The sequence below is a fragment of the Pyxicephalus adspersus genome, chromosome 10, assembly GCF_032062135.1.
Source record: "Pyxicephalus adspersus chromosome 10, UCB_Pads_2.0, whole genome shotgun sequence".
NCBI classification, from domain to species: domain Eukaryota; kingdom Metazoa; phylum Chordata; class Amphibia; order Anura; family Pyxicephalidae; genus Pyxicephalus; species Pyxicephalus adspersus.
In genome coordinates, this window is record NC_092867.1 from 55,482,910 (window position 1) to 55,507,514 (window position 24,605).

Consider the following 24,605-nt stretch of genomic DNA (forward strand, 5'->3'; position numbering starts at 1 on the left):
GCTAGAAGCTTGGGATGCATTCAAGTGGTTGTGTGAAAATTTCTCGGGCAACCAAAAGTCTCCTGCATACAAGGAAGGAGTTCAGAATCTGCTTGATTCATACCAAAAACTGGGTTGTCGCATGTCATTAAAAATACAATTCTTGCACTCACATCTAGATTTCTTCCCGGAAAGTCTTGGTTGTATTGATAAATGACAAAGAAGGAGAACGTTTTCACCAGGACATTTTTAATGGAGCACCGCTACTGGAAAGAAAATATGATGGCTGACTACTTCTGGATGGTGTACCGTGACAATCCAGACAAAGAGTACACAAGAAAATCATACTGTAAGCATTTTTGAAGAAACAATGGTACCTGACAATGATACTGTTCACTAGATCTTTTCCACAGTGTGCCTTATTTTACTGCACACTAAAGATGCATTAACATTCACTTCAATGGTGCTTACATTTTAGTACAAAATACATGGACGTACAATGTTAAACTATAATAGTACTCATATCTCAGGAACTGTACGTGTTAGGGAAAAACTAGAAAACAGACATGAAATGTGCTCGAAAAACTGATTTAGTAAAGTTTGCTGTGGTTTCTGATGATCATTAAAACTAATTTTTTGTTCTATACAGTTAGGTCCATAAATATTTGGACAGAGACAACTTTTTTCCAATTTTGGTTCTGTACATTACCACAATTAATTTTAATAAAACAACTCAGATGCAGTTGAACTGCAGACTTTCAGCCTTTAATTCAGTTGGTTGAACAAAAAGATTGCATAAAAATTTGAGGAACTAAAGCCCTTTTTAACACAATCACTTCATGTCAGGGACTCAAAAGTAATTGGACAAATTAAAAAGCTGAAAATAAAATGTTAATTTCTAATACTTGGTTGAAAACCCTTTGCTGGCAATGACAGCCTGTAATCTTGAACTCATGGACATCACCAGATGCTGGGTTTCTTCCTTTTTATTGCTCTGCCAGGCATTTCAGTTGCTGTTTGTTTGTTGATGCTCAATTGGGTTCAGATCAGGTGACTGACTTGGCCATTCAAGAATATTCCACTTCTTTGCTTTAATAAACTCCTGCTTCTGACCTGTGTCACATCATTGATAAACACTAGTGTCCCAGTGCAACTGGCAGCCATGCATGCCCAAGCCATCACACTGCCTCTGCCATGTTTTAAAGATGATGTGGTATGCTTTGGATCATGAGCTGTTCCATTCCTTCACCATACTTTTTTCTTGCCAACATTCTGGTAAAGGTTGATCTTGGTTTTAAAGAATGCTTTTCCAAAACAGTGCTGGCTTTTTTTATATGTTTTTTAGCACAGTCCAATCTAGCCTTTCTATTCTTGAGGCTTATGAGTGGCTTGTACCTTGCAGTGCACCCTGTGTATTTACTTTCATGCAGTCTTCTCTTTATTGTAGACTTGGATATCGATATGCCTACTTCCTGGAAAGTGTTGTTCACTTGGTTGGCTGTTGTGAAGGGGTTTCTCTTCACCATGGAAAAGATTCTGCGATCATCCAAAATTTTTTTTTTTTGAAGTAATGAGGGAAATGTATCAATTTATCCACAATACACACATCATCCTGACAACCTCAGATGAGTATCTTAAACTTGGTGTCTTTTAAATAGACCCTGTCACCAGACCATTTATTTCAAGTGACACTCTATCAAATTACCCTTTGCTCTTTCCCCAGCAGTTAGATAAAAGTATATTCAGGGAAGTAAGGGAAGGAGTAGAAAAGCTAGGCCAGCACAGACAGTAATTAGACACTCCCAGAAGACAAGAGCTTTGGCATGGAATGAGAGAGAAACGGAGCTAGGGAATCAACTCTTATTGGAAAAGTCAGAATCTCTAACAAATTCAAGACACATTGTAAGTGAACAGTTCATTTAATAAACAAGCTGCAAGTTGGTACCGTATTTTTTGTCGTATAAGACGCACTTTTTCTTCCCCAAAACTGGGTTTCTTCCCCAAAAAATGTGTTAAAAAATAATTAAATTAAGATACTCACCTGATACCCGATCCTGCGTGTGTCTCTTCTCCTCTCTGGCTGCATGCAGCGTGTGTCTCCTCTCCTCTCTGGCAGCGCGTGTCTTCTCCTGGGCTGCAGTGAAAAAGCACAGAGTGATCAGAAAGGGAATTTGAAAGGCACAGAGTGATCAGAAAGGGAATTTGAATGGCACATGAGTGATCAGAAGGGGAATACCGGTATGAATGGCACATGAGTGATCAGAAGGGGAATAATGTTTCAAAATCTTTTTTTTCTAGATTTTCCTCCTTTAAAATTGGATGCGTCTTATATTCCGGAGCGTCTTATACGGCGAAAAATACGGTACTTAGTTTTTGGGGCTTCAACCTACATTTTCTTTCAGGATAGTGCTGGGTCTCTTCAAGAATATAATCCTTATTTGAGTGATTTCTTGCTGATCCCAGATCAGCTGTCCCTCTCTCTCTCTCTGATGGCTTCTGTTTACAGCGCTGGGAGAGAACATAACATACTCAACTCAAGAGTTGAGTAGTTAGTAGTTAGATCACTCTCAAAGCTTTATTATCACAGTTTATATAGTCAGACAGCAGGGTGGAAGGCACTTAGTAGTTAGTCAATAACAAGAAATACAATTAACAACTGTGCTGAGCACAGAATGTCTCACGGTAAGGAGTCTCAAGGTTAGGGCGAAGCAAATGTTGGTTTACTGATAAGGAAGATATAACTGGTTTTAACACAACTCGATTATCTACAAAATATAGCAAAAACACAAAAATAATTAACTTCAGGACTTCAAACTCCCACTTCTTACAACCCTTATGCTGTATGCTGAAGACAAGTGGTCTGGGCGGAAAAGTACCATGTATGTCCAGGTCACTACATGGATATAGCCTTTCAGAAGAATATGTTCCCTGCTTCATTACAGCAGAGCTCACCATCCTATGTCCCACACATTGGAGGACTTGCAGGAAAATGAAGATTTGTGGGGTCCACAGACAGTGCTGGGACCCCCTTCTCTCATAATAAGAGGACATTAGTACCTCCTCCTCAAATCAGCTACAAAGAAACGGAATCTTACTCCTGGGCCCCAAAAATAAACAAAAATAAAACAAAAAACAGTCACCATAGCAACCAGGAAGCAGCTGGGCTGCCTCGAAACGCACATGAAGCCATTAAGGCAGAAGCAACTGTGTCTTCATCGCTGCCTGGAAATGAACCCTCCCCACTAAGCTGCTATAGCTACAGCTCAATTACATGCAGACTTTTCATTACAGATATTTACTAAGCCCCTTATGTTATTATTTTTTTTCCTTTGGTGGTGATAAATTATAATAAGTCTAATATTCGAGATTCCTATTGTAAGAAAGTACCGGTAGAGATAGTTGTCCCCAATGCAGGAGCTTCGGCGGCCATTTTGTTGTAGACCTTGACGGAGGTCGTTCTGCAGTGTGACAGTCCTGGTGGGGCGTGAGTCGTCGGAATGTATGTCCAGTGAGGAGGAGGTAATATTGGATACTTTTAATGAAATGAGATTTTAAAAAAATGAGGGGTCCCAACACTCAGTGTGAACTGGATAGTGGGGGAGGGATATCATGCCAAGTCAATAAATCATCATCTGCCTGCAAATGTCTGATGTATAGGTTATAAGATGGTGATCTCTGCTGAGTGGAGGTATATTGACCTGGTAAGGTGAATCCCATGTCTAATAGAAATACATCTTTTGGAGGGGGTGGGGGAAAGCATGTATGTACCAGTATGGGGTTAGAGCAGTGCAGCCTCTATCCACCTCTTCAACATGCAACTGACATGGGAGTGTATGATTCCCATGTCCCCACTACGCTTAATGGTACCATCACTCAACCCCTATGTCGCTGTAGTGACAAAAAGGCAGAAGATGAAACCATGGTGTCTGGTGGGTTCACAGCTATCCAACACTTCCCAAAAGGGGCCAGTGACTGTAAATATTGATAAAAGGTATATATGTGTGAATGATCTAATACAACTGAACAGATTTTATTTTTATCTCAGTGTGAGCTTCATGGCAGCTCCAGGTTTAAAGAGAAGTGGGAGTATATACAAGGATCTTTAGGACATCATGATGGAGAAACGGGCGCCCCTCACATCACCGGGTAAGAGGAGACTTTATTTCTTGTAAAGGAGAGAAGAGTATTGAGAATCCACCTAGATACGCACATCCTCTGATATAAAGACATAGAGAAAATGTATTCAGTCTGTGTGTGTGTTTCCTATAGATGGATCCGGAAATACCCCAGAGAGATGTCCCAGTTCTCTGTATTCCCAGGATTCCACACAGGAGGGTCAAGTAGGTGGAGCATCATAAATCCTAAAACAAAGTAGTTTTAATTTGTTTGATTTTGAATCAATATACAGATAATATTTCAAGGCACATTAAATACCCTTTCCAGGATGAAGGTCTGATTGTTGTCAAAGTTGAAGATGAAGAAATGTGTGAGGGAACTAATGAGCCATCTCTGTTGAGTGATGATTGGTATAAGAAAGAGGAAATCCCCCCAGAGATCATTACAGGTGAGTAATAAACTCTAAATCCAGAAAAAGTCCCAGATTCTTCTTGTTCAATCACTACAACGCTCTCTTCTTCTCCCCCCTCCTCTGTCAGTAGACAGTAAAGGGGGGCCAGTATGTGCCCAGTGAGGGAGTCAGAAGCTATCAGCCTCTTTTAGACTCTGGGTCTCCTCCCCATATCATGTCATTGTGTGTTACCAAACAAGGGACGTGACCAGTCTCCCCCCCACACACACATACATCTTAGTACAGGGAGCTTCACTCTCATCTTTATTTACAGATCATGAGGACAGTCAGAGAGAAGTCAAAGCTGAGGAGGAGGAAGAAGAAGAATATGTGATGATTAAAGAGGAGGAAGTTCCTACAAAGATTGATACAGGTGAGAAAAAAAATTGCTTCACAGATATTTGAAGGGGAAAATTCATTGTCTTTTTTTATCTGTAGATTTTTGCTGAACACATCTTGTTAGTGTCCCAATTACTTATAGGTACAAATGTGTTTCTTACAGATGGATCCCATTACAGAATCACCCCAGAAAATCATACCTGTCCTCTGTATTCTCAGGACTCTGCAGAGAAGGATCACAGGATCCCTGGAGGCGATCAGGTAGATGGAGAGTGTGATAAAACCAAGGGGTTAATGGAAAATTAAAATCAGAAATCTTTTATAGTAAAATAAGTATTTGTGGCTCGGAAAAGAGGAATCCGCAAACTCAACCCACATGGGCATTGATGGGAATTGATGCTTTTTAGGCCCCATTTAAATAAAATGTTTGGAACATCCAGTTTTTATAAGCATGTATGCTAGTAAATGTACACATTCAGTTAGCCCAACAGGCAACATTTCCTTTATAATTTATTTTTTATGCTTTCCATTATTTAGAATGAAAATCTGATTAAAATTGAACTGAAGGAGGAAGCAGAAGAGCTGTATGTGAAAGGTCTTGAGAAGAAAATCCCTCCAGAGATTGGCACAGGTAAGTAATTCTGCTTCGAATTTGTGCTCCAAGCACCATTATGAGCCAGCACAGCCAGGTCCTGCACACAGTTATAGTCATCCCTTTTGTCTTGTGTGTACATATTCAGTGTTAGGCTGACGGAACCATTCAAAGCAGTAGGTCACTAATTGGTCCAGATGGCAGTGTTAACAAGGATTGAAAGCAGACTTTTAAAGAGCAAAGACCTGTGAACTACATCATCCTCTGTACAGCCTCCACATTATTACAGACATACAGTAAGCCCTGATGAAGAGGGAGCCTGAAACCTTCAAATGCTAAAAGAAACTGATCTGGTGCTCTTTTTTCATATTTTTATGCAAGTTTTTATTAGTTCCTGTTGGTGTTGAGGATCTTGTGTAGACAGGCTGCAATGTAACATTTTTAAAGGTAAAATGGAGAAGAGTTAGAACCTTAGGCCAAGCTATTGTAAGTAGTAAGCACATGTGGGGTGCTGGATCTCCTATTACAGTGGGTATTCATGGTCATGTCCTAAATAGTGTTTTAGGAATAGTTACAGAACTGCCAGAAGTGGAGACCATTGTTCTGATTGTTGACCATTCCTTATATAAAATAACTTAGGTGTGCAATGGGGAAATTTCCAGTACTAGAACATGTAAAGTCCATTTATTTATTTTTTGGAGACCTTGTATCATTAAAAAAGCCAATACGCTGTGGCAGATTGCATGGTCCACCTTCATTGGGGCTTGTGTACTGGACTGGTATAGTCGAGGAATCCCAAAGGCTAGAGGTATGACTGTCCCAAATATGTTGGATTTTTTATGATACAACATTCTCAGTAGTACTAAATCAACTACATTCAAGCTCTGATTCTATCCTCACATCTAAGGTCATTATTATTGACAATGTCTTCCTGTCCTAGTAACAAGCATTTCCTTCTTCTCCACTCCTGTTATCTCAGGGAGTGGGAGTAAGGTAGAATAGGGTCATGGATAGCATTAAAATGTTACTTACACTATGGGTATTGCCCCTCTGAAGGCATGCTGGTAATGGCCCATTAGGGAATTTATATACTTTTACAAAATACATAATTAAACTTTGGATGGTGAGACAAAGCAATACAATATTGTCAAGATTATTTACCATTATCAAGTCAGTCTATAATAAAAATTCGTTAGTATTTTATATCTTTGTTTCCTATTTTTATCAGATGGACGATACAGAGTACAATCAAAGAGTCCCATGGTGTCTTTAGATGATGAAATAGAAGTTGATGAGGTCACCTCTGGTTCTTCAGAAGAGGACCTTGTTACTCCAGATCAATATCTGGCTTTTTCTGGTGAAGATCCATCAAGGGATCCTTCAACACATGTCAAGGGTTTTCCAAAACATATTTGCTCTGTTACCCATCATGCAGCTCGTAAAAGGAAAAAGCCCTTTTATAGCTCCAAATCCGACAAATATTTGACTAAGAAAGGAGAACATACCCCACCCAGGCCAGAGGGGAAGACCTATTCTTGTTCCGCGTGTGATAAACATTTTAACAGAAGAGGAAACCTAATCTCCCATCAGAGAACTCACTCAGGGGAGAAGCCCTTCTCTTGCTCTGAATGTGGTAAATGTTTTGCTTGGAAGGTCCAGCTTGTCCGACATCAGACGATTCACCCAGTTATGACTCCACTTTCCTGTCCCGACTGTGGTGAAAGTTTTACTGAAAGAGAAACTCTTATGTCACATAAGAAAACACATACTACTGAGAAACCATATTCTTGCCCTGAATGTGGGAAATGTTTTTCCTGGAAGGACCAACTTGTGAAACACCTGAAACTTCATACTGGGGAGAAGCCATATTCTTGCTTGGAGTGTGGTAAGTGTTTTCCGCGAATCTCAGCTCTTAACAGACACAGAAAAGTCCACACTGGCCAAAGACCCTATTCTTGCTCAGAATGTGGGATGTCATTTACAGAGCGCTCGTATCTCATCATCCACGAGAGGACTCACACATCAGAGAAACCATTTTCCTGCTCAGAATGTGGCAAAAGTTTTAACCGGACAGGGAATCTTTTTGCGCATCAGAGGACTCACACAGGGCTGAAACCATATTCATGCTCTCAATGCGGTGAATGTTTTTCTCAGAAATCATCTCTTATCAGACACGAGAAAGTTCATACCGGAGAGAAACCATATTCCTGTTCTGAGTGTGGGAAGTGTTTTGCTCAGAGGGGGACGCTTGTATTACACGAGAGGACACACACTGGGGAATGTCCATATGCCTGTTCCCAGTGCGGGAAACGTTTTTCACGAAGAGACTACCTCATCTCCCATCTTGTATTCCATGACAAAAATAGAATTAAAAACTTAAAATAATCTTTTTCCCTAACTACAGCTTTTATACAACATTAAGGGAAGTAAGAAAATAGTCCTTGTGGGATACCAACAGCAAAAAAAGATTGTTAGATTTCTAATATTTCCCTTGAATAATTATGCAGATAGAGGGCAGACTTTTGGCTTGCCTTCACTGCCCACAATTCCATGACTGGAACAGGGTCTGTCCTTCCACGTTTCACAAAAATCAAAAAGAAATGGAACTAACTATTTTTTCCTTGAAAAGCTTTATTGTACCATGGATAGGAAACAATGTCAAACACAAGCCCAATGCTCTCTGCCAGAACCTACTCCTCACTAAGTTTGACAGTGGGGGGCCTTTATAATGAATTCCCATTGGAGACTAAGTTTCTTTCTGAATCCGAAATGCATCATCTGTTATGTCGTTGTTTTGTTGTTGCACAGTACAGTTGGTACATAAATACAATGCTATGGCTGCCTCTCCTTTTCTGTGCCCCCAAGTCTAAGTATGTGTCCACCAACATAGGGATGTAACTAGTTCACTCAAAAGAAGGGATAGAAAATCTAAGAGCAGGAGTGGGTGAAGGTTGACTCTTAAGTAGATGTGGAAAGAGTAAAGTGTCAGAACTAGTGTCTATTTTTTGTAGTGACATATGTGGGGCAACTGAGAGGTAGAGGTATGTTTTAGAATTTGGTTTAGCTGACCACCAATGTAAGACTGCATTCCTGCTGATCCCAAATGTAAGAAATGATTATTGGTCACTAGTGTGCGGAGGCATTTGTTCCATTGAGCGCTGCTGTATGAAAATTCTTTAACACTAAGCATGAATATAGAGAGGCATTTAACTTTAGAGCACAAATGTAAAGGGCCACATCTCAATTGTTCGCAAATGTAGGTAGTCACTTCTACAATCATCACAAGGTCTAACATTCCCCTGACCACTAATGTAAGGAGTACTATGCTGACCATCAAAATAAGGAGGCATTCATCCATTGATCACTGTAAAGTGACACTTTTAAACTGGCTTCTCTTAACAGGGTCACTTCTACACTCACCTTCAAAATGGGAGTTAACAAATACACTGACCACCACTGTAATGTAAAGAGGCATTCTTTCATTAATTACTTTGTAAAGGGTTACTTTACACTCTTCGCCAATGCAAGGGGTCATTATTACCTACTCCATGGTCCAATATGGTGTAGATGTGGTCTATGACAGACAGGCATAAATTAACACAAAAAATAAAAAATAATGTGAGAGAAAAAAACAGGAGAGTCAATTGTCAATTCCATTGCACAGCCCCTCCCTTTTTGTATCTCATAGCTGTTTCCTGTTCTGGGAGTGTCTGTGATGGACCAGCTACTTTACCCATTCATCTTCCTTTATGATGGGAAATATTATATTGTGTCAATTGACAGAAAACTCTGCTGCCATCACATCCAAGATAGTGGTACCCAGCAGCATCCTTCAGTATTTGGATGTCAATATAAATTAGAGTTTTACTGATACAAAACATGCATGTTAATTGCACATGTAAAGGTCTGGCAACATTGTTCATGGGGGTTGTCTTTTCTTACCTAACTCCAACTCAACTATATCAATTGTGGAAGTAAGAAAGAAGTTGGATGTCCTGGGTCAGTGACTCAAAGTTTAGGAAGCAGAAGACCAATGTTTGACAGCCTCCATATCTTTCCCGGATTCTATTAGGACACCTCTTGTATTAACATGCACATTTTTAGCAACACATGGCATGAAGCACGTTGTGGGTGTACTGGAGTTCACTACAAAGCCAATACTGTTTGTTGTAGTAGTATGCTGCATTGTAAAATAAAGGTAATGTGTTTTTTTGCCAATTGCAATTCATTGGCAGCTTATTCATAAACAATGTTTTTCTTATTACAGCTTTAAGACCTTTTAAGGCAAAGGTAAGCTGAGTTGTGATTGGCCTCAAAGTTCCGAATGGCCTCAAAGTTCCAGGTGATTCAACAATTTCAAGTATTTAGCCCATCACTTTTAGTCCTGGGGACAATTGGTCACCAGGACACGTAGAGAGTCTCCATTGAAAACATTAAAACACAAGTCACAACTATGGAAAAATGTCGTGACTTCCAGAGGATGGTGAACCATGTGGAGTTGTAAGAGCATAGAATTTTGACATGGGTGGATCTAAAAACCTTCATCCCTATCTCTTGAGATGAGGCGGAGATGAATTTTGGCAAGAGCTTGATCAAACAATAGGAGAGGATTTTGATAACAGAAATTAGCCATATAATTCTATCTACATGAGAAAAACCCATAAGTGGCTAAGTAGATGAGAAAAAGCACAAGTATATTTAATTGTGTTAGGTTTTATGAAAAATCTTTATTTGATCACACTTGCTAATGGATAAGTATGACATACATTTACCAATATTTACTGTTAGCCCTGAGGAAGGGGAGACAGATCCCTGAAATGTGTTGGTTACCAACCCTCCACATGGTATACTAAGAATCCTGATACTTGGACCTTCCAATACTGTAGTCTATACCCCCAAAGTTTTTTCTTCTCTTCCCAAACTTTAAAATCCTGAGTGAGGTTTTTCTCCCCCTTATCCTCAGAAGTGAAGTTGTTTTTTTTTTGTTTTACAAATTTTATTGACAATACTACAAAAAAAACAGAGGGAGATAATATTATGACATAAAAACTACTGTACCAAATAAAGTTCATATCAAAAATGTATAATGTGTAAATGAATATACATATCCAAAATCCAAAAAAGGATTGTTTCTGGTTCATAGCCAAAACAAAAAGGCAAAGCATTTAGTCAATCTACATATTCTGGTTCTTGCTATTTACAAGTCGCAAGCATAATTAACGCAGCACAGAAAGACAGTTACATATGCTGCAGTGATCACTTGCTAACGGGGAATAAAGACAGCAGGAGAGAGTAAAGAGTAGAGTGACAATGTTTTGAGTTTATTGGTATGCTGCTTCTCTTTCACTGTTTAGTCACAACCTGACTGAGGGACAAGACCACGACTTTAATGCAGAAGAAAAAAAAGTCAGATCTCCTGCCCTGCCAGAGAGTGTTGGGCTGTGTGGCAGGGCTAAATACATCTCAGGGATGAATAGGCAGAAATATATATACTTTGGAAGGTAAAACTTTAATAGGTTTAAAGTACTTTTATTTCATGTTGGCATGTTCATATTTATGTAATAATGTTTCTTTAATTCAATAAATATTCAAAATCATTCCTTTACAGATCAATATGTTTTAACTAGTGAACCAAGCACACTGCCGGACTCTCTCTTTTTTAACAGAATTTTCATATAGTCTCATATGAACAAAAGGGGAGGGTGTTAAAGCGTACCTTAACTCAGAAATTTCACTTTACATAAAAGAGTAGACAATACTTTTATGTTAAGTAAAAATTCAGTTTTTTTTTTTAAATGCAACACCCTTTTTTTTAAAAAAAAAAGGAGTGCAGCACCTCCCCCTATTTCTCGATCACCTAGGCGATCGAGAATGAATGTGAGCGCAAAGCCTCCCGGAATACCTACATCACGCATCCCGGGAGGCTCTTGGGTGCTCCTCTTTGAGAGCCTTTTTGTGCAAAGAACATTTTTTTCTCCAACCTACATCACCCGACCTCGCATCAGGGTAGGGTGACATAGGAAGAAGAACCAGGAAAAAGAGAGGAGGTTGCAGCGCTGCTTTGGAGACGGATGCTGGGATGACACGGGACCTAATGCAAAACATCTCCAGATGGATCGGACTGCCCTGCGGGATTTAAGGTAAGTGTATTTTTTTTTTAGGCACTTTTCAGTTTAGTTTCTCTTTAAATAACTTCTCTGATTTGTAATCTGAGCTTCAGCTATTAAGATCTGTAATTACAGACTTTAGGCAAAGCATCTGAGCGGTAATGTAAAAAGCTCCACCTACAAGCTTGAAAAAGACACTATACATTCCCTCCCAATAAGTGCAGGAGTTGCATTAGACATTTCTGTAGTCTGCACAAAATTTGCTGTGTATGCTAGTATGTCAATTTTATCACCTTGTGTGTACCTTCTCATGTTTGACAAGAGTTGATTTCTGAGTAAAACACCTCCCACACTCTGAACAAGAAAATGGTTTTTCCCCTGTATGAAGTCTTTCATGTCTCACAAGGGATGTTTTCTCTGTGAAACACTTTCCACATTCAGAACATGCAAACGGCTTCACACCTGTGTGAGTTTTCTGATGGTTAGCAAGACGCGACCTATCTGTAAAGCATTTGCCACAAAGAGAACACAAATAGGGCTTTTCCCCTGTGTGAACTTTTTCATGCTTAATAAGAGTTGCTTTCTGGGCAAAACATTTCCCGCAACCAAAACATGAATATGGCTTCACCCCAGTGTGAGTCCTCTGGTGTGCAACAAGAGTGGTCCTCTCTGTAAAGCATTTCCCACATTCCGAACAGGAAAATGGCTTCACCCCAGTGTGAACTTTTTCATGTCTAATTAATGTGGACTTCTGGGTAAAACATTCACCACATTCAGAACAGGAAAATGGTTTCTCCCCTGTGTGAGTCCTTTCATGTTTAGCAAGGTTTGTTCTTTCGGAAAAACATCTCCCGCACTCAGAACAGGAATATGGCTTATCTCCTGTGTGAACCTTTTCATGCATTTTAAGAGATGACTTCTGGAAAAAACATTTCCCACATTCAGAACAAGAATACGGTGTTTCTGCTGTGTGGATTTTCTGGTGCAAGATGAGTTTTGCTTTACAGAGAAAGAATTTTCCGCATACGGAACAAGGGAATGTTTCAGCCTCTGTACAAGCCACACGATGGCCAACGGGTTGTAAGAGATTAGAAGATACATTCACACTGCGGGGTGGTAAATGGATATCCGGACTTATGATGTTCTCACGTAAAAAACGGAGTTTGATATCATCATCTGGCTGACCATGTGGGAAGATAATGGGAAGTTTTTCTGTGTTGCATCTCCTGTATCGTCCATCTAAAGGAAATAGGTGAAATTAAATAAGTATGCTTTAGTAAACTTCAGCTGAAATAAGCCACAGGACAGTGGATTTGCAGACAATTATTAACATATTCAGGGCTTTACCGTAATAGAACTTGTAGACCCAGCCTTGGGTAGCAGGGTTAGGAAGTTGCTGCACCAGGTTTTAAAAAGTAATATGTCGTAATACCAATTTTCTGTCTTTCCTCTTTCTTGTTTCCCCATGTTTTACACCTCTGAACATTTGTGGCCAAATTTATCAAGACAACTGTAGAATGAGGGCAGTTAGACACAATCCTAAGGATTTTTTTTTTCGTGGCAGTTCATCTGTGTCCGGATTTATATGTCTAAAAGCAATACATTGTTTTTCATGAAAATGTATTTTACAGTAAAATATAATAGTATGAGTATCATAAAGTTTGAAACACAAAATCATGTCAAAATAATACATTTAAAAAAAAAAAAAATAATTTTAAAAAAAAATACTATACTCATATTATTATATTAAACTGTAAAATAAATGTTCATGAAAGACAATGTACTGCTTTTACACATATAAATCCACTGTATTGCATTCAATACAGTTATTTTGTATTGAATGCAATACAAATAGATATGAATTTTCCACCACGTCCTGAACCGAATGTCCGCACGCGCCAACGTCACAGGGAACTCTCTGTGACTCATGGGATGCGGAGGACACCGGCCGAAGGAAGAAAGAAGACGATGAACGCAATGGGGGATCAGGTAAGGCTCTAATAATCATTGTTTTAGCTCTCAGGAACTTTTTTTTACCGCTCGGAAGGTTCATGAACCATTTTTTTCTAGTTTGCTGAACTGTATAGTTAATGCTGAACTAAACCCCTACCTTACTAAAACTGAAGACAGGTCCTTAAGTGTAAAAAGGGACATGCAATGGCTGTTTTGGTGATTACTGAAAAGTTGGGTCACAACACAAGGGCACTGGACATTTGGGCGATAATACAAAGATGATAAAAAATGGGGCATACTTAGGGGAGTGGGTATTATAAAGTTGGATTAAATGATTGGGGGCAGTATAAAGCTGACAGAACCATAAGGGTTACTGGATTTCTATGGCAACAATGGGAAGCACTAAACTGGTCATCTGTTGCTTCGTCCTACCCTGTTAAAAAAAAAAAAAAAAAAACTTCTGGGGAGGACACTGGACTGTTTCTGTATTTAGTGATCATTTCTCACCTGTGCTGATCTCTATAGGAACCTCCTCCTCTTTAATCCTTACATGTCCTTCATCCTTCTCAGGTTTAATTTCTCTCTGAGTGTCTTCAGATTCTGTGAATATAGATGAGAGTGTAGATGTATGAGACCCCCCACCACAGCATGTGCTGGGGGAGGAAGAAGAATGGTTATGTCTGTTGTCTGGCAACTTGTAACGGCATTACAGAACATGTCCTTTACTGTCCTTCAGAATCGAATAAACTAAGACAAATTTTTATAAAACATTTTATAAATGTTGATGAATAGGATGTCTCCTGATGCCTTCACTGGGCACATACTGTCCTCAATTACTGTCTACTGACAGAAGAGGGGGAGAAGAAGAGAATATTGTAGTGACTGAACAAGTAGAATCTGAGATTCTTTTCTGGATTTAGTATTTGTACTCACCTGTGCTGATCCTGGGAGGGATTTCCTCCTCCCTACATGGTTCATCACTCATCACAAAAGAGTCTCCATCTTCCTCAACTTTAACAATAAGTAGGCCTTCATCCTAGATAAGATACAATATAACATATTTATTAGGTTTTGATTTTTCTTTCAGATGAACCACAAAAATATCATTTTTTTTTTTCGGTCCCATCTACCTGATCCTCCTGAAGGATCTCCTGACCTTCCTGTGTGGAATCCTGGAAATACAGAGAACGGGGACATCTTTCCAAGGTATTTCTGGATCCATCTGTAGGAAACACACACACACACACACTGACTGAATACATTGTTTATATGTCTTTATATCACAGGATGTGTGTATCTAGGTGGATCCTCAATACTCTTCTCTTATTAAACAAGAAATGAAAGTCTCCTCTTACCCGGTGATGTGAGGAGTGACCGGTTCTCCATCCTGATGCCTTTCTACTTCTTGTGTTATTCTATATACTCTTATTTCTCTGTATGTCCATACTTGGAATACAAACCCATTTGTAAAGCTGACAAAGCAAAAAAAGTACAATGAAATTCAACAAAATGCAATAAAACTAAGTCTACTTCATTTCCAAAATGAGTTATTACTATATGAGAGGTATTAAAAGTTCACCTCTTTGTGGCCTGGAAGTATATAATCTTTATTTTATTTTTCATTTTTACCAAGACTCTCTAATCCTCCAGCTACAACCAATTATATGTCTGATGCGTCAAGACACGTGTTGCATCTTTCCATAGAACATATTTCCAACGCCATCATATCCAGCCCCAGCGGAGCGGACCATCTAATATGCTACACATCAGAGGACTTAATGATGATTTGTTGAGGTGACATGACCTCCCCACCCTGTCCAGACAATGCTTGGACCCCTTACTCTATTCCTCCTCTCATAATAAGAAGACATTATTACCTTCCCACTGGACACACACTCCCCAGTCTCACACCGTCTTAAGGAGAATTTTGAGCTAAACAACCACCTCTTCTTTCTCCTCCTTTGGTCTACAACAAAATGGCCGCCTATCTCCAACACAGAAGACACTTCCTCCTCTCAAAGGGCAGACTGAAGCCCTCTAGAGGTGGCTCTAATTCCACACTTGAATAAAAACTCTCTGCTATCCCTGTGGAAGATTGCAATTAAACAGGTCGTCACTATAGTAACCAGGAAGTCGCTGCATAGCCGTGGAACACAAACAGCAGAAGTTCCAAGCCACAAGGGTGACATTTGTTTATGGCTGAGGGGGGGACGCCATTGCAAATTTGGGAAATATGCGCGCGCATACACACACCTTGCCATTATTATATTCACACACACGACATAATTATGTATCTTGCCATTATTATATTCAAGTGCTGTCTATTTAATGGATTATTTTCAGTGGAAATGGGGGGCTTTTAAATTGTAGACAGATAGAAAATATAAATAAAATTTATATATAATAATGCTTCCCTAATACCCCTAAGCACAGAGGACCGATGGCTTTTTTTCATCAGTAGGCAATTTTCTTGATGACGCAGAGATCAGCACTGACATACTCTCTATCAATACACTGTAGGTGAAGGCACCAAGGTGATACAGGGCAGACCCATACCACCCCACTCATACTCACAGTGTGTCTTCAGTATTTACAGCTGTGAGGTAGTAAGACAGCATAAACCCAGAAGAAAGAGGGTATCTAGTGGTGAAAATAAATGCAGGGACAGATAAAAGGTTTCTAGTTTTAGTTTAGAAATTGAATTTCAGAATTCCATGTGTATTGAAGAAGACCTAAGAAGGCATATGAAGGCCGACCCACATTCTATGTGTGGCCCCAGATGAAACATTACCTGAAAGAGACCCGACAGAATGCTGATATTTAATGGCTCCCCAGAGATTGATCCTTGAAATGTGTCCACTAGTGAACAGACACTGGGACCCCTACAGCTTTTGCTGGTCCTTCACAGTCATTGAAGGAGACAGCAATGAGGTGGAAGTAAGCAGAAGGAACCTGTGAAAGGGCCACATTGTATGCAGTGTCACATGATATTATGAACCAACAGACAGACATAGGCGAATCATGTAGTGTATTTATTATCACCATCCTCTATTGATGTAGTACAATGATATGGCATGCTTTAAATTAAAAAGAAATACAAATTTATTAAGCAAACAAAATATACAAAATCCCTCCTAAATGAGTTTTAGGAGTTTTTTCTTCCTCTGGATCAACTATGTCTATAGGGTTTGATATCTGGGATATGTTTATTTCCCTACAGGTTGAACTTGATTAACTTTTTTCAATATGACTTACTATGTAACTATGATATGTTTTAAAGAATCATATAGTGGAGGTATGGATTAACAAATAAGGTATGCCTACCAACAAAAAAGGTGGGGCATAACATACATTGCTCATAGTCTGAGCCGCTGGGGTTGGACAAATATTTTATTAACGTGATCTAAAACAGATCTTAAGACACATAAAACATTTTTTTTAATGTAGTAGGGTTTGGCCAATTTGTCCTATTGTGTATGCCCACATCAAAGTCTACCTGTGACATTCTGTTTTTTGTCAGCTGTGGACAACATGCAGCTTTCAAGTGACAGTGACTCCCTGCCCTCAACTTCCTATGTTCATAGGAAGTTGCTTAGAATTTTAACATTCTTTGCTGATGATGTTAAAAGAAAGAAAAAGAAAAAAATAAAGAAAATGAGCAAAAACATACAAGCCAGAGTTCCCTTGATGATTTATCTTCATGATGATGCCCCTTTAAATCCTAATGAGACAGTCTACTCATTATCTTTTAAAATAAATAAGAGTCCCAAACAATATCTATTCACCATTCTCTGGCCAATATCTAACAGCTGCCTATTCCTGATTTGGAAATGTCTTTTCCCCTGCGTAAACTCAGATGTGACATAAGAGAGAATTGCACTGAAAACTGTTTGCCGCATTTGGAACATGAATACGGTTGATCCCCCGTGTGCATTATCCCATGACAAACCAGGTCATACTTTTGGGTGAAAGCTCTCCCCCACTCAGAACAGGAATATGGGCGGTCGCCAGTGTGGATCTCTTCATGTGTGATGAAGTTGGATTTGTCAGTAAAGCATTTTCCACATCCTGAACATGAATAGGAGGGACTTCTACCTCCTGTGAACCTTCTCGTGATTGAGAAGATATGATCTTCGGGAAAAACATTTCCCACACTCACCACATGAGAAAGGTTTTTCCCCCGTGTGTGACCTCTGATGCACAGTGAGAGTTTCCTTCCTGGTAAAACATTTGCCACATTCTGAACAGGAAAAAGGCTTTTCGGCTCTGTGGCTTCTCTCGTGACTGACCAGATTAGACTTTTCTGTGAAACACTTACCACACTCAGAACAGGAAAACGGCTTCTCGCCTCGATGGCTTTTCTGGTGCCTAAGAAGTTCTTTCTGCCACTTAAAACATTTCCCACATTCTGCACAAGAAATATGTGGTTTCTCCCCTAAATGTTTTTTCTGATGTGAAATCAGGTTCCTTTTTTGGGTGAAAGATTTGCCACACCCTGAGCAGGAATATGGCTTTTCCGCCCTGTGTGTTCTCTCATGAGCAATGAGGCTGGGTCCAACTCTGAAGCATTTTCCACACACTGAGCAACAGTACAGATTTACTCTGGTGTGAAGCTTCTCATGTGAGATGAGATTTGACTTCCAGGAAAAACACTTCCCACATTTGAGACAGGAGAAGGGCTTTTCCCCTGTGTGAGTTTTTTGATGCCGGATGACATCTGATTTCTGTACAAAGCACTTACCACATACAGAACAGGAAAAGGGAGTGTCACCACTGTGCCATGCTTGATGCCTCCGTAGAACATATTTTTGAGTAAAACTCTTGCCGCACTCAGGACATGCATATGTCCTCCCTGGCCCGTGATTGCTCCTCTGGTGTGCAGTGAGTTCGTCTCTGCTGTTAAAACGTTCACCACACCTAGAACACGGGAACATTCCCATCTCTAAGTGTACAGTGATAATAGATGAGCGATCAAGAAAAGTCCCCCCTTGTGTATTGTTAGGGACATCGCTGTCTTGTGATAGGACACTGGGGTGTTCTTCTGTATTGCATCTTTTGTAACGGCCATCTGGAAAACAAAAGATTGTCTCCTGAATTAAAAGTTACATAAAGAATAAAAACAATAAATCATTTTGGAATTAGATAAAAAAGATTTGATAGTTCTCACTTTTTTTATTTTTTCATAATCTCACTATATTCTTTTGTATAAATCCAGGTGTTTACAAAGCTTACAAATCTTAAGCAGACATTGTACACACACAGATGAATGAGTTAGAGTGGGTGACATCTCTTCACTTGATTGGGCTACATCCTAAGGTTTCTATTTGAGATACTGTATCTGAAGGAGGAAGTTTCATAAAACACAGAATGCACTGTCAACTGGAACCATATTTTATACCTTCACTGTCTATCCAAAAAAATTAAAAAAAATTAGCAAGAGGGTTTAAGAGATTATTGCACACCTGATCCTATCTCTGAAAGATTTGGCTCTTTCTTACATGGATCGTCACCCCTTGTTATTTTCTCTTCTTCTTGTTTAATTGTAACCAAATTTGTGTCCTGAAGAAAACAAGATAATGAAAATGTAAATGACAACAAAACAAAAAAGAACATTTCATGCAATCAGTTCAGCATTGTTCCAACACTTTCTGCGTGCATTGACCTGGTACCATAATACTGAAGAAAGTGGTGGTTTTTAAAAAAAACTGATCCTATGCTGATATCACTCCAAATACTGCAACTCATACAACAGATGATCTTTAATATAGCAGCACTTACACATCGATTTTTAGGCAGTTGTTCGGATTGACATTTCCCCTATGGAAGTGAGGAGATATGGGTACTGCTTCTCCAGTAAACAGTTAGGCAATGCCTATCTATACTTTTAAGGGAATTCCTGAAAGCACATAGCCCTGTTCAGTTCTATTGAGAGGAGAAGGAGTTAAGAAGAGTGAGTGGTGCTCACTGCGCCTTCCTCTGTAGGAATGTAGAGTGGTTGTCTCCATCCAGTCAGTCATTGGCCAGGCACGACTGACTGATAAATGAAGTCTGGGAACCACTGACATATATAGCATGCTAGATTTCTGCCTGGGGCAATCACCACAGTTTGGGAAAAATTTGGCATGTGTACATAGTACGACATTCATTTATCTACAATACCTCTATCACTGAATTTGATGAAGCTCTGTGTTCCACCCACCTTTTCTTTTTGTGGGATCTTGTCATAGTTCTGTGTTAACTCCAGAGAAGAAAGAGAACTGGAGCATGTCTTTAGTGTATTTCTATTACTAGATCCAACTGTAAGAAATCAAATTATAATCACATGATCAAAAAAATATGCAGAACAACAGCATAATGGAGGACACAGAGGTCCATTCTATGTCCTAAAAAGCAAGCAAAGCTTAAAGCGTACCAAACTCAGAATTTTCACTTTACATAAAAGGGTAGACAACCCTTTTATGCTTGGTAAAAATTCAATTTTTTTTTTAAGTGCAACACCCTTTTGTCTTTTTTAAAAAAAAAAGGGTGCAGCACCGCCCCCTAATTCTCAATCGCCTAGGCGATCGAGAATAAATGTGAGCCTAAAGCCTCCCAAGATACCTACATCACGCATCCTGGGGGGCACTTCTCACGCATGCGCAGGGAGATTGGCAAGTTTTTTTCCCCATCTACTTCACCCGATCTCGCACCTGTTTTGTGTGTTGTGGAAGAAGAACCTGGAGAAGGAGCAGATGGAGGCGCACGGGGCGCCGGCCCTCGGTCTGATTCCAGGACGACGCAGGACCTGATGGAGAAACCTCTGGACCAATCGACTGCTCTGCGGGATTGAAGTGTATTGTTTTTGTTTCAGGTGAGGTTTGAGTTTACTTCCTCTTTAAAGCAGAACTAAACTCAAAATAATTAATTACCTAGCCTGAGGTCAGGTAACTCAGGTGGACAGGCTGTATGCAGCCTGTATGCTAGGCGAGCCTAGGAGGTCTACCAAAGTTTAGGTCTGTGGGACCAGCAGCTGAAGAGTGTCAGAGTGCCAGCAGGCTAAATTGGGTTATTTTTTTACTGTCATGCTGTGATGACTGATCCCCTGCGAAGGAAAACCTTGGAGATTGCTTTTTGTTAACAGAATGAAGTTTGAACTTGAGCCTGAAATCCTCTTTGCAGTAAATGCATTTGATGCTAATCCTACACACATTATAGATTCATATTAAATTGAAAACATCTTAGTATAAGACCTTCATCTAAATACAGAGGTCTCCTTTTCAGCCTAAAATATGACACAGTTAAACATAGAACCATATTTGTAAAAAGAGTGTCTCCTGGGCTAGAATACACTATTAAACATTTTTAAGGTTTATTCCTTACCTGTGCTGATCTCTATAGGAATTCTCTCCTCTTTAATATTCACATGTGCTTCTTCCTTGTCCTCATCTTTGACCTTGCTCTCACTGCCACTGGGGTCTGTGAGTAAAGATGAGAGTGAAGCCCTCTGTACTGAGATGTATGAGACACCCTAGAGGGTGTGTGCGGGAGGGGGGAGGATGGTTACATCTCTTGGAGAGCCAGAGTCTAATAGAGGCTGATGGCTCTTGACCCCCACTGGGCACATACTGTCCCTCCATTACTGTCAACTGACAGAAGGGGGGGGGGGGGGGCACAAGAGATTGTTGTAGTGACTGAACTAGGAGAATCTGGGACTCTTTTCTGGATTTAGTGGTTGTTACACACCTGTGCTGAACTCTGGAGGGAGTTCCTCCTCCTTACACCGATCATCACCCATCACATATGGATCTTCAGCTTCCTCTCTAGTTTCTATTCCATAAATAATATGGTTTTTATCCTAAATAAACCAAAAAGCAAAAACAATTATTTTCATTTCACTAATGAATTAAATAGAAGAGCAATCTGTAATTATCACAAAGATCATATTCAGTTGAGAAATTCACCTACCTGATCCTCCTGAGGGATCTCCTGATGTTCCTGGGTGGAATCCTGGGAAAACAATGGATGGGGACATCGCTCTGGGGTATTTCTGGATTCATCTGTAGGAAACACACACACTGTTCGAATACATTGTTTCTATGTCTTTATATCAAAGGATGTGTGCAGCACGGTGGCTCTGAGGTAAGTGCTCTGGCCTTTGCAGCGCTAGGTCATAAGTACAAATCTCAGCCAGGACACTATCTGCATGGAGTTTGCAGGTTCTCCTCATGTTAGTGTGGGTTTCCTCCAGGTACTCCGGTTCCTCCCACATTCCAAAAACATGCCGTTGGGTTATTCGGCTACCCCCCAAAAATTGACCTTAAACTGTATTAAAGACATATGACTGAGGTATTAAATTGTGAGCCCCTTGAAGGACATCAAGTGACACAACTATAGACTTTGTACAGGGCTGCATAATATGATGGCACTATATAAATACTGTATAATAATAATAATATGTGTATCAAGGTGGATCCTCAATACTCTTCTCTCCTTTACAAAAAATAAAATCTCCTCTTACCTGGTGATGTGAGGGGTGGCTGATTCTCCACAGTGATGTTCCTGTACACTTCCTCGTGTCCTTCTACATTCTCCCAATCCTCAATAAAAAAATGTATGTTATTATTATCTTCTATTTATAGAGCACCAGCTTGTAATGCGGCACTAAACACTACTTAGTGGCGGTATATGATAAGCCCACATACATAAAGTATAAACACAGTCACATCAATCTCATCTTCAATGTATCCCTTCACTTATGGGACATTATATATCTAATATTTCCTAGCACCACTTACCTCTCCAGCTAGAAACTCAATGATCTCCTGGGTGAATTCTCAAATCTTCTTGATGTCCTTACCCAGGGACTGAGGTAAAGGCTCTATAATCAGGATTTGGGCTTTCATACAATTGCATGTGACCAAGCCATTGGGTAGTTTAAAAACTATATAATTCTGTATTTAAAGCAAAAAAATACCTGATGTCCATACCACCCAAATTAAATTTAACATTCTTTATACACACTTTTATAGAAGGTTTGGCCTTAGTAGAGTTCCAACTTTTCTCAACTGTAGCCGAAAAAAAATGATATTCAACCATATAAAGCAATGTTTATCAACCTTTTTAACATGTTGGAACCCCTTGAAATAAGTTTCAAGTATTCAGGAAACCCCTGCTATATTTACTATTTACACAGCTCACGGTACATTAGTGGTGCTGGCCACTGGGGAAAATGTCACCCAAAAAGATCATTTAAACTGACCGTTTGTCGACTGATGACAGATCGTTAAACTGTGACTTGAGAGTCACAAAACTGCTCATTGTTCAAGGAACTGCCAGCAACCTCTGGAGGAACTATGTCACATAGGTTGTGCCCCAGTGAATCTTACACTGATATAAAGTCTCTCTCTGTGAGCAATGGGGCATTTTATTAATTTGAAGTTTGGCTGTAAACATTTATTGTAATGTTGTATACAGAAGATGAATATGGTTGAAAATAATTAATTCAGTCTCATGGGGATCACTTAACTGTTAGGTGTGTTATTTCTTCTTCATTTTTGTCATTTGTCATTTTTAATTAAACAGGCATTTGTTTTTTTAAGATTGGCCCCAGGAAAATAAAGATATTGCCTCCATGAAATGCAGGTGGTAACAAGTTTTGATAATGTATACTAAGTAATATATGTTGTTGGTGTTGTTTGCCTTATTGTTTTTTGGTCTTGGCAGAAAGCCCTTTGGAAGTTTAAAGGGGTTTTAAAGACTTGTTGAAGACTCAAACACTGAAGGCTTCAGCCATCAGATCAAGGGCCTTAATATTTATAGGAAGGGGAGGTGGAACAGTATGGGTAAGGGATAAGGTGGCAAAAAGAACAAGTGTACTAATTATATTTTAAAGCAAAACTAAATTACTATGTGACACACCTGTCTGCCATCTAGCGCAGGGCACCTATATCTTCCTCCTTTAGATTAAGCAAGCGGGTGTTCATGCATCAACGGCACATGGTAGAAAATCCGGGATTGCCAGGTTTTCCTGGCAATTAAAGCCACACTGAACATGCACAACTCAGTTTTGTGTTCATAAACCAATCAATCAGCAAAGCTATTGGTAAAAGCAATCAGGTAAAAAAGAAACATTATAGCAGAATGGACATCTGCCCCTTTCTACAATAATGACTGACTGATAATGAAAACCTAAAAATGATGTGATGTGACCTCTCAGAATCTTCCTTGCCTCTCCAATCAGGTGTGTGTTTTATTAATAGAGATTAGTGATGTCATGTGACCTCCATGAATCCTCCTCACCTCTCCAATCAGGTGTGTGTTTTTTTAATAGAGATTGGTGATGTCATGTGACCCTCCCAGAACCCTCCTCACCTCTCCGGTCAGCTGGTAGATGATCTCCAGGGTGAGATTTATTATCCTCTCTGGTGTGTGATTCTGCTCCATCTCAATCCTCAACTGGCTAATCGGCTCAGCTGTGACTGTACGGTACGATACTCACACCTCAAAAATAGCTGTGCCACGTACAACCTAAAATATAAAAAATTAAATTAGGGGAGAAAAGAAAGAGGGTGGTAGAGAAGTAATGGGAGGGAAGGGACGGATGAGGTAAGAAAGGACAGGGCAAAGGTAAATAGAAAAAGCGAACAAATGGGGAGGGGAAAAAAAGAAATGGATGAAGAGAAGGGGGCAACAAGGGGAGGGGAAAAAGCAGCTGGCAGGGATGATGGGAGGACAAAACCAGGAAAAAAGGGAGAAGAGATGAAAACTAATGAGGAAATTAGCAAAACAAGTGAGTGAAAGAAGGGAAGAAAGAGCATAAAGACGTATGACAAAGAAAGGACGGGAATAAACAAAAAATAAAGTAATCATACCTCTAATTTGGTACACTAACCGGAGATTGGGAGGACAACCAGAAAAAAAGAAACAACAAACCAGCGATGGCACAATTGTAACTTTACTCCTGTTCCTAAGTGTACACTATTACCTTTGTCTCACTGGGCAAACACTCTGGCAACCAAATCCACACCAGGCAATCTTCCACGGTGGCGGATAGTTCCGATCCAGGAGAAGGAGCCGGAAGTGACGTTAT

General features: G+C 39.7%; 2 protein-coding genes across 6 annotated transcripts; one reads left to right on the forward strand and one right to left on the reverse strand.

Moving 5' to 3' along the window:
* Positions 1-3,316: 3,316 nt before the first annotated feature.
* On the forward strand, positions 3,317-15,071 carry LOC140339746 (uncharacterized). Of its 3 annotated transcripts, XR_011922527.1 has the most exons (10): positions 3,317-3,498; positions 4,025-4,125; positions 4,249-4,319; positions 4,423-4,543; positions 4,821-4,919; positions 5,049-5,146; positions 5,423-5,516; positions 6,706-7,362; positions 14,625-14,743; positions 14,824-15,071. XR_011922527.1 is itself a non-coding variant. In XM_072424598.1 (9 exons), exons 2-9 carry the CDS (start codon positions 4,092-4,094, stop codon positions 14,669-14,671), a joined length of 1,221 nt encoding a protein of 406 aa, XP_072280699.1. In that variant the 5' UTR covers positions 3,317-3,498; positions 4,025-4,091; the 3' UTR covers positions 14,672-15,071. The 3 variants fall into 3 exon arrangements, 2 of the variants coding, with proteins under 2 accessions (XP_072280699.1, XP_072280698.1); XM_072424598.1 differs by having other exon boundaries at positions 14,625-15,071; XM_072424597.1 differs by lacking the exons at positions 14,625-14,743; positions 14,824-15,071 and having other exon boundaries at positions 3,319-3,498; positions 6,706-9,701.
* LOC140339748 (uncharacterized) lies at positions 9,837-24,605 on the reverse strand. Of its 3 annotated transcripts, none has more exons than XM_072424603.1 (10): positions 24,501-24,605; positions 23,888-24,043; positions 22,035-22,113; positions 21,482-21,573; positions 21,260-21,371; positions 20,897-20,992; positions 19,737-19,834; positions 19,000-19,096; positions 17,644-18,605; positions 9,837-12,563 (listed from the first exon to the last, which is right to left on the reverse strand). In XM_072424603.1, exons 2-10 carry the CDS (start codon positions 23,957-23,959, stop codon positions 11,874-11,876), a joined length of 2,298 nt encoding a protein of 765 aa, XP_072280704.1. In that variant the 5' UTR covers positions 23,960-24,043; positions 24,501-24,605; the 3' UTR covers positions 9,837-11,873. The 3 variants fall into 3 exon arrangements, with proteins under 3 accessions (XP_072280704.1, XP_072280703.1, XP_072280702.1); XM_072424602.1 differs by lacking the exon at positions 9,837-12,563 and adding an exon at positions 14,903-15,009 and having other exon boundaries at positions 18,279-18,605; XM_072424601.1 differs by lacking the exon at positions 9,837-12,563 and having other exon boundaries at positions 16,549-18,605; positions 24,388-24,541.

Coding starts and splice junctions, on each gene's coding strand:
- LOC140339746 (XM_072424597.1), top strand. CDS start 4,092: ATGATGGAGAAACGGGCGCCCCTCACATCACCGG. Junction 4,320..4,422: donor ATTCCACACAGGAGGGTCAA/GTAGGTGGAGCA, acceptor TACCCTTTCCAG/GATGAAGGTCTGATTGTTGT. Junction 4,544..4,820: donor CCCCCCAGAGATCATTACAG/GTGAGTAATAAA, acceptor CTTTATTTACAG/ATCATGAGGACAGTCAGAGA.
- LOC140339748 (XM_072424603.1), bottom strand. CDS start 23,959: ATGGAGCAGAATCACACACCAGAGAGGATAATAAATCTCACCCTGGAG. Junction 18,606..18,999: donor TCTTTCAGAGATAGGATCAG/GTGTGCAATAAT, acceptor TTTGTTTTCCAG/ATGGCCGTTACAAAAGATGC. Junction 12,564..17,643: donor ATCTTCTCAATCACGAGAAG/GTTCACAGGAGG, acceptor ATCTTGCACCAG/AAAATCCACACAGCAGAAAC.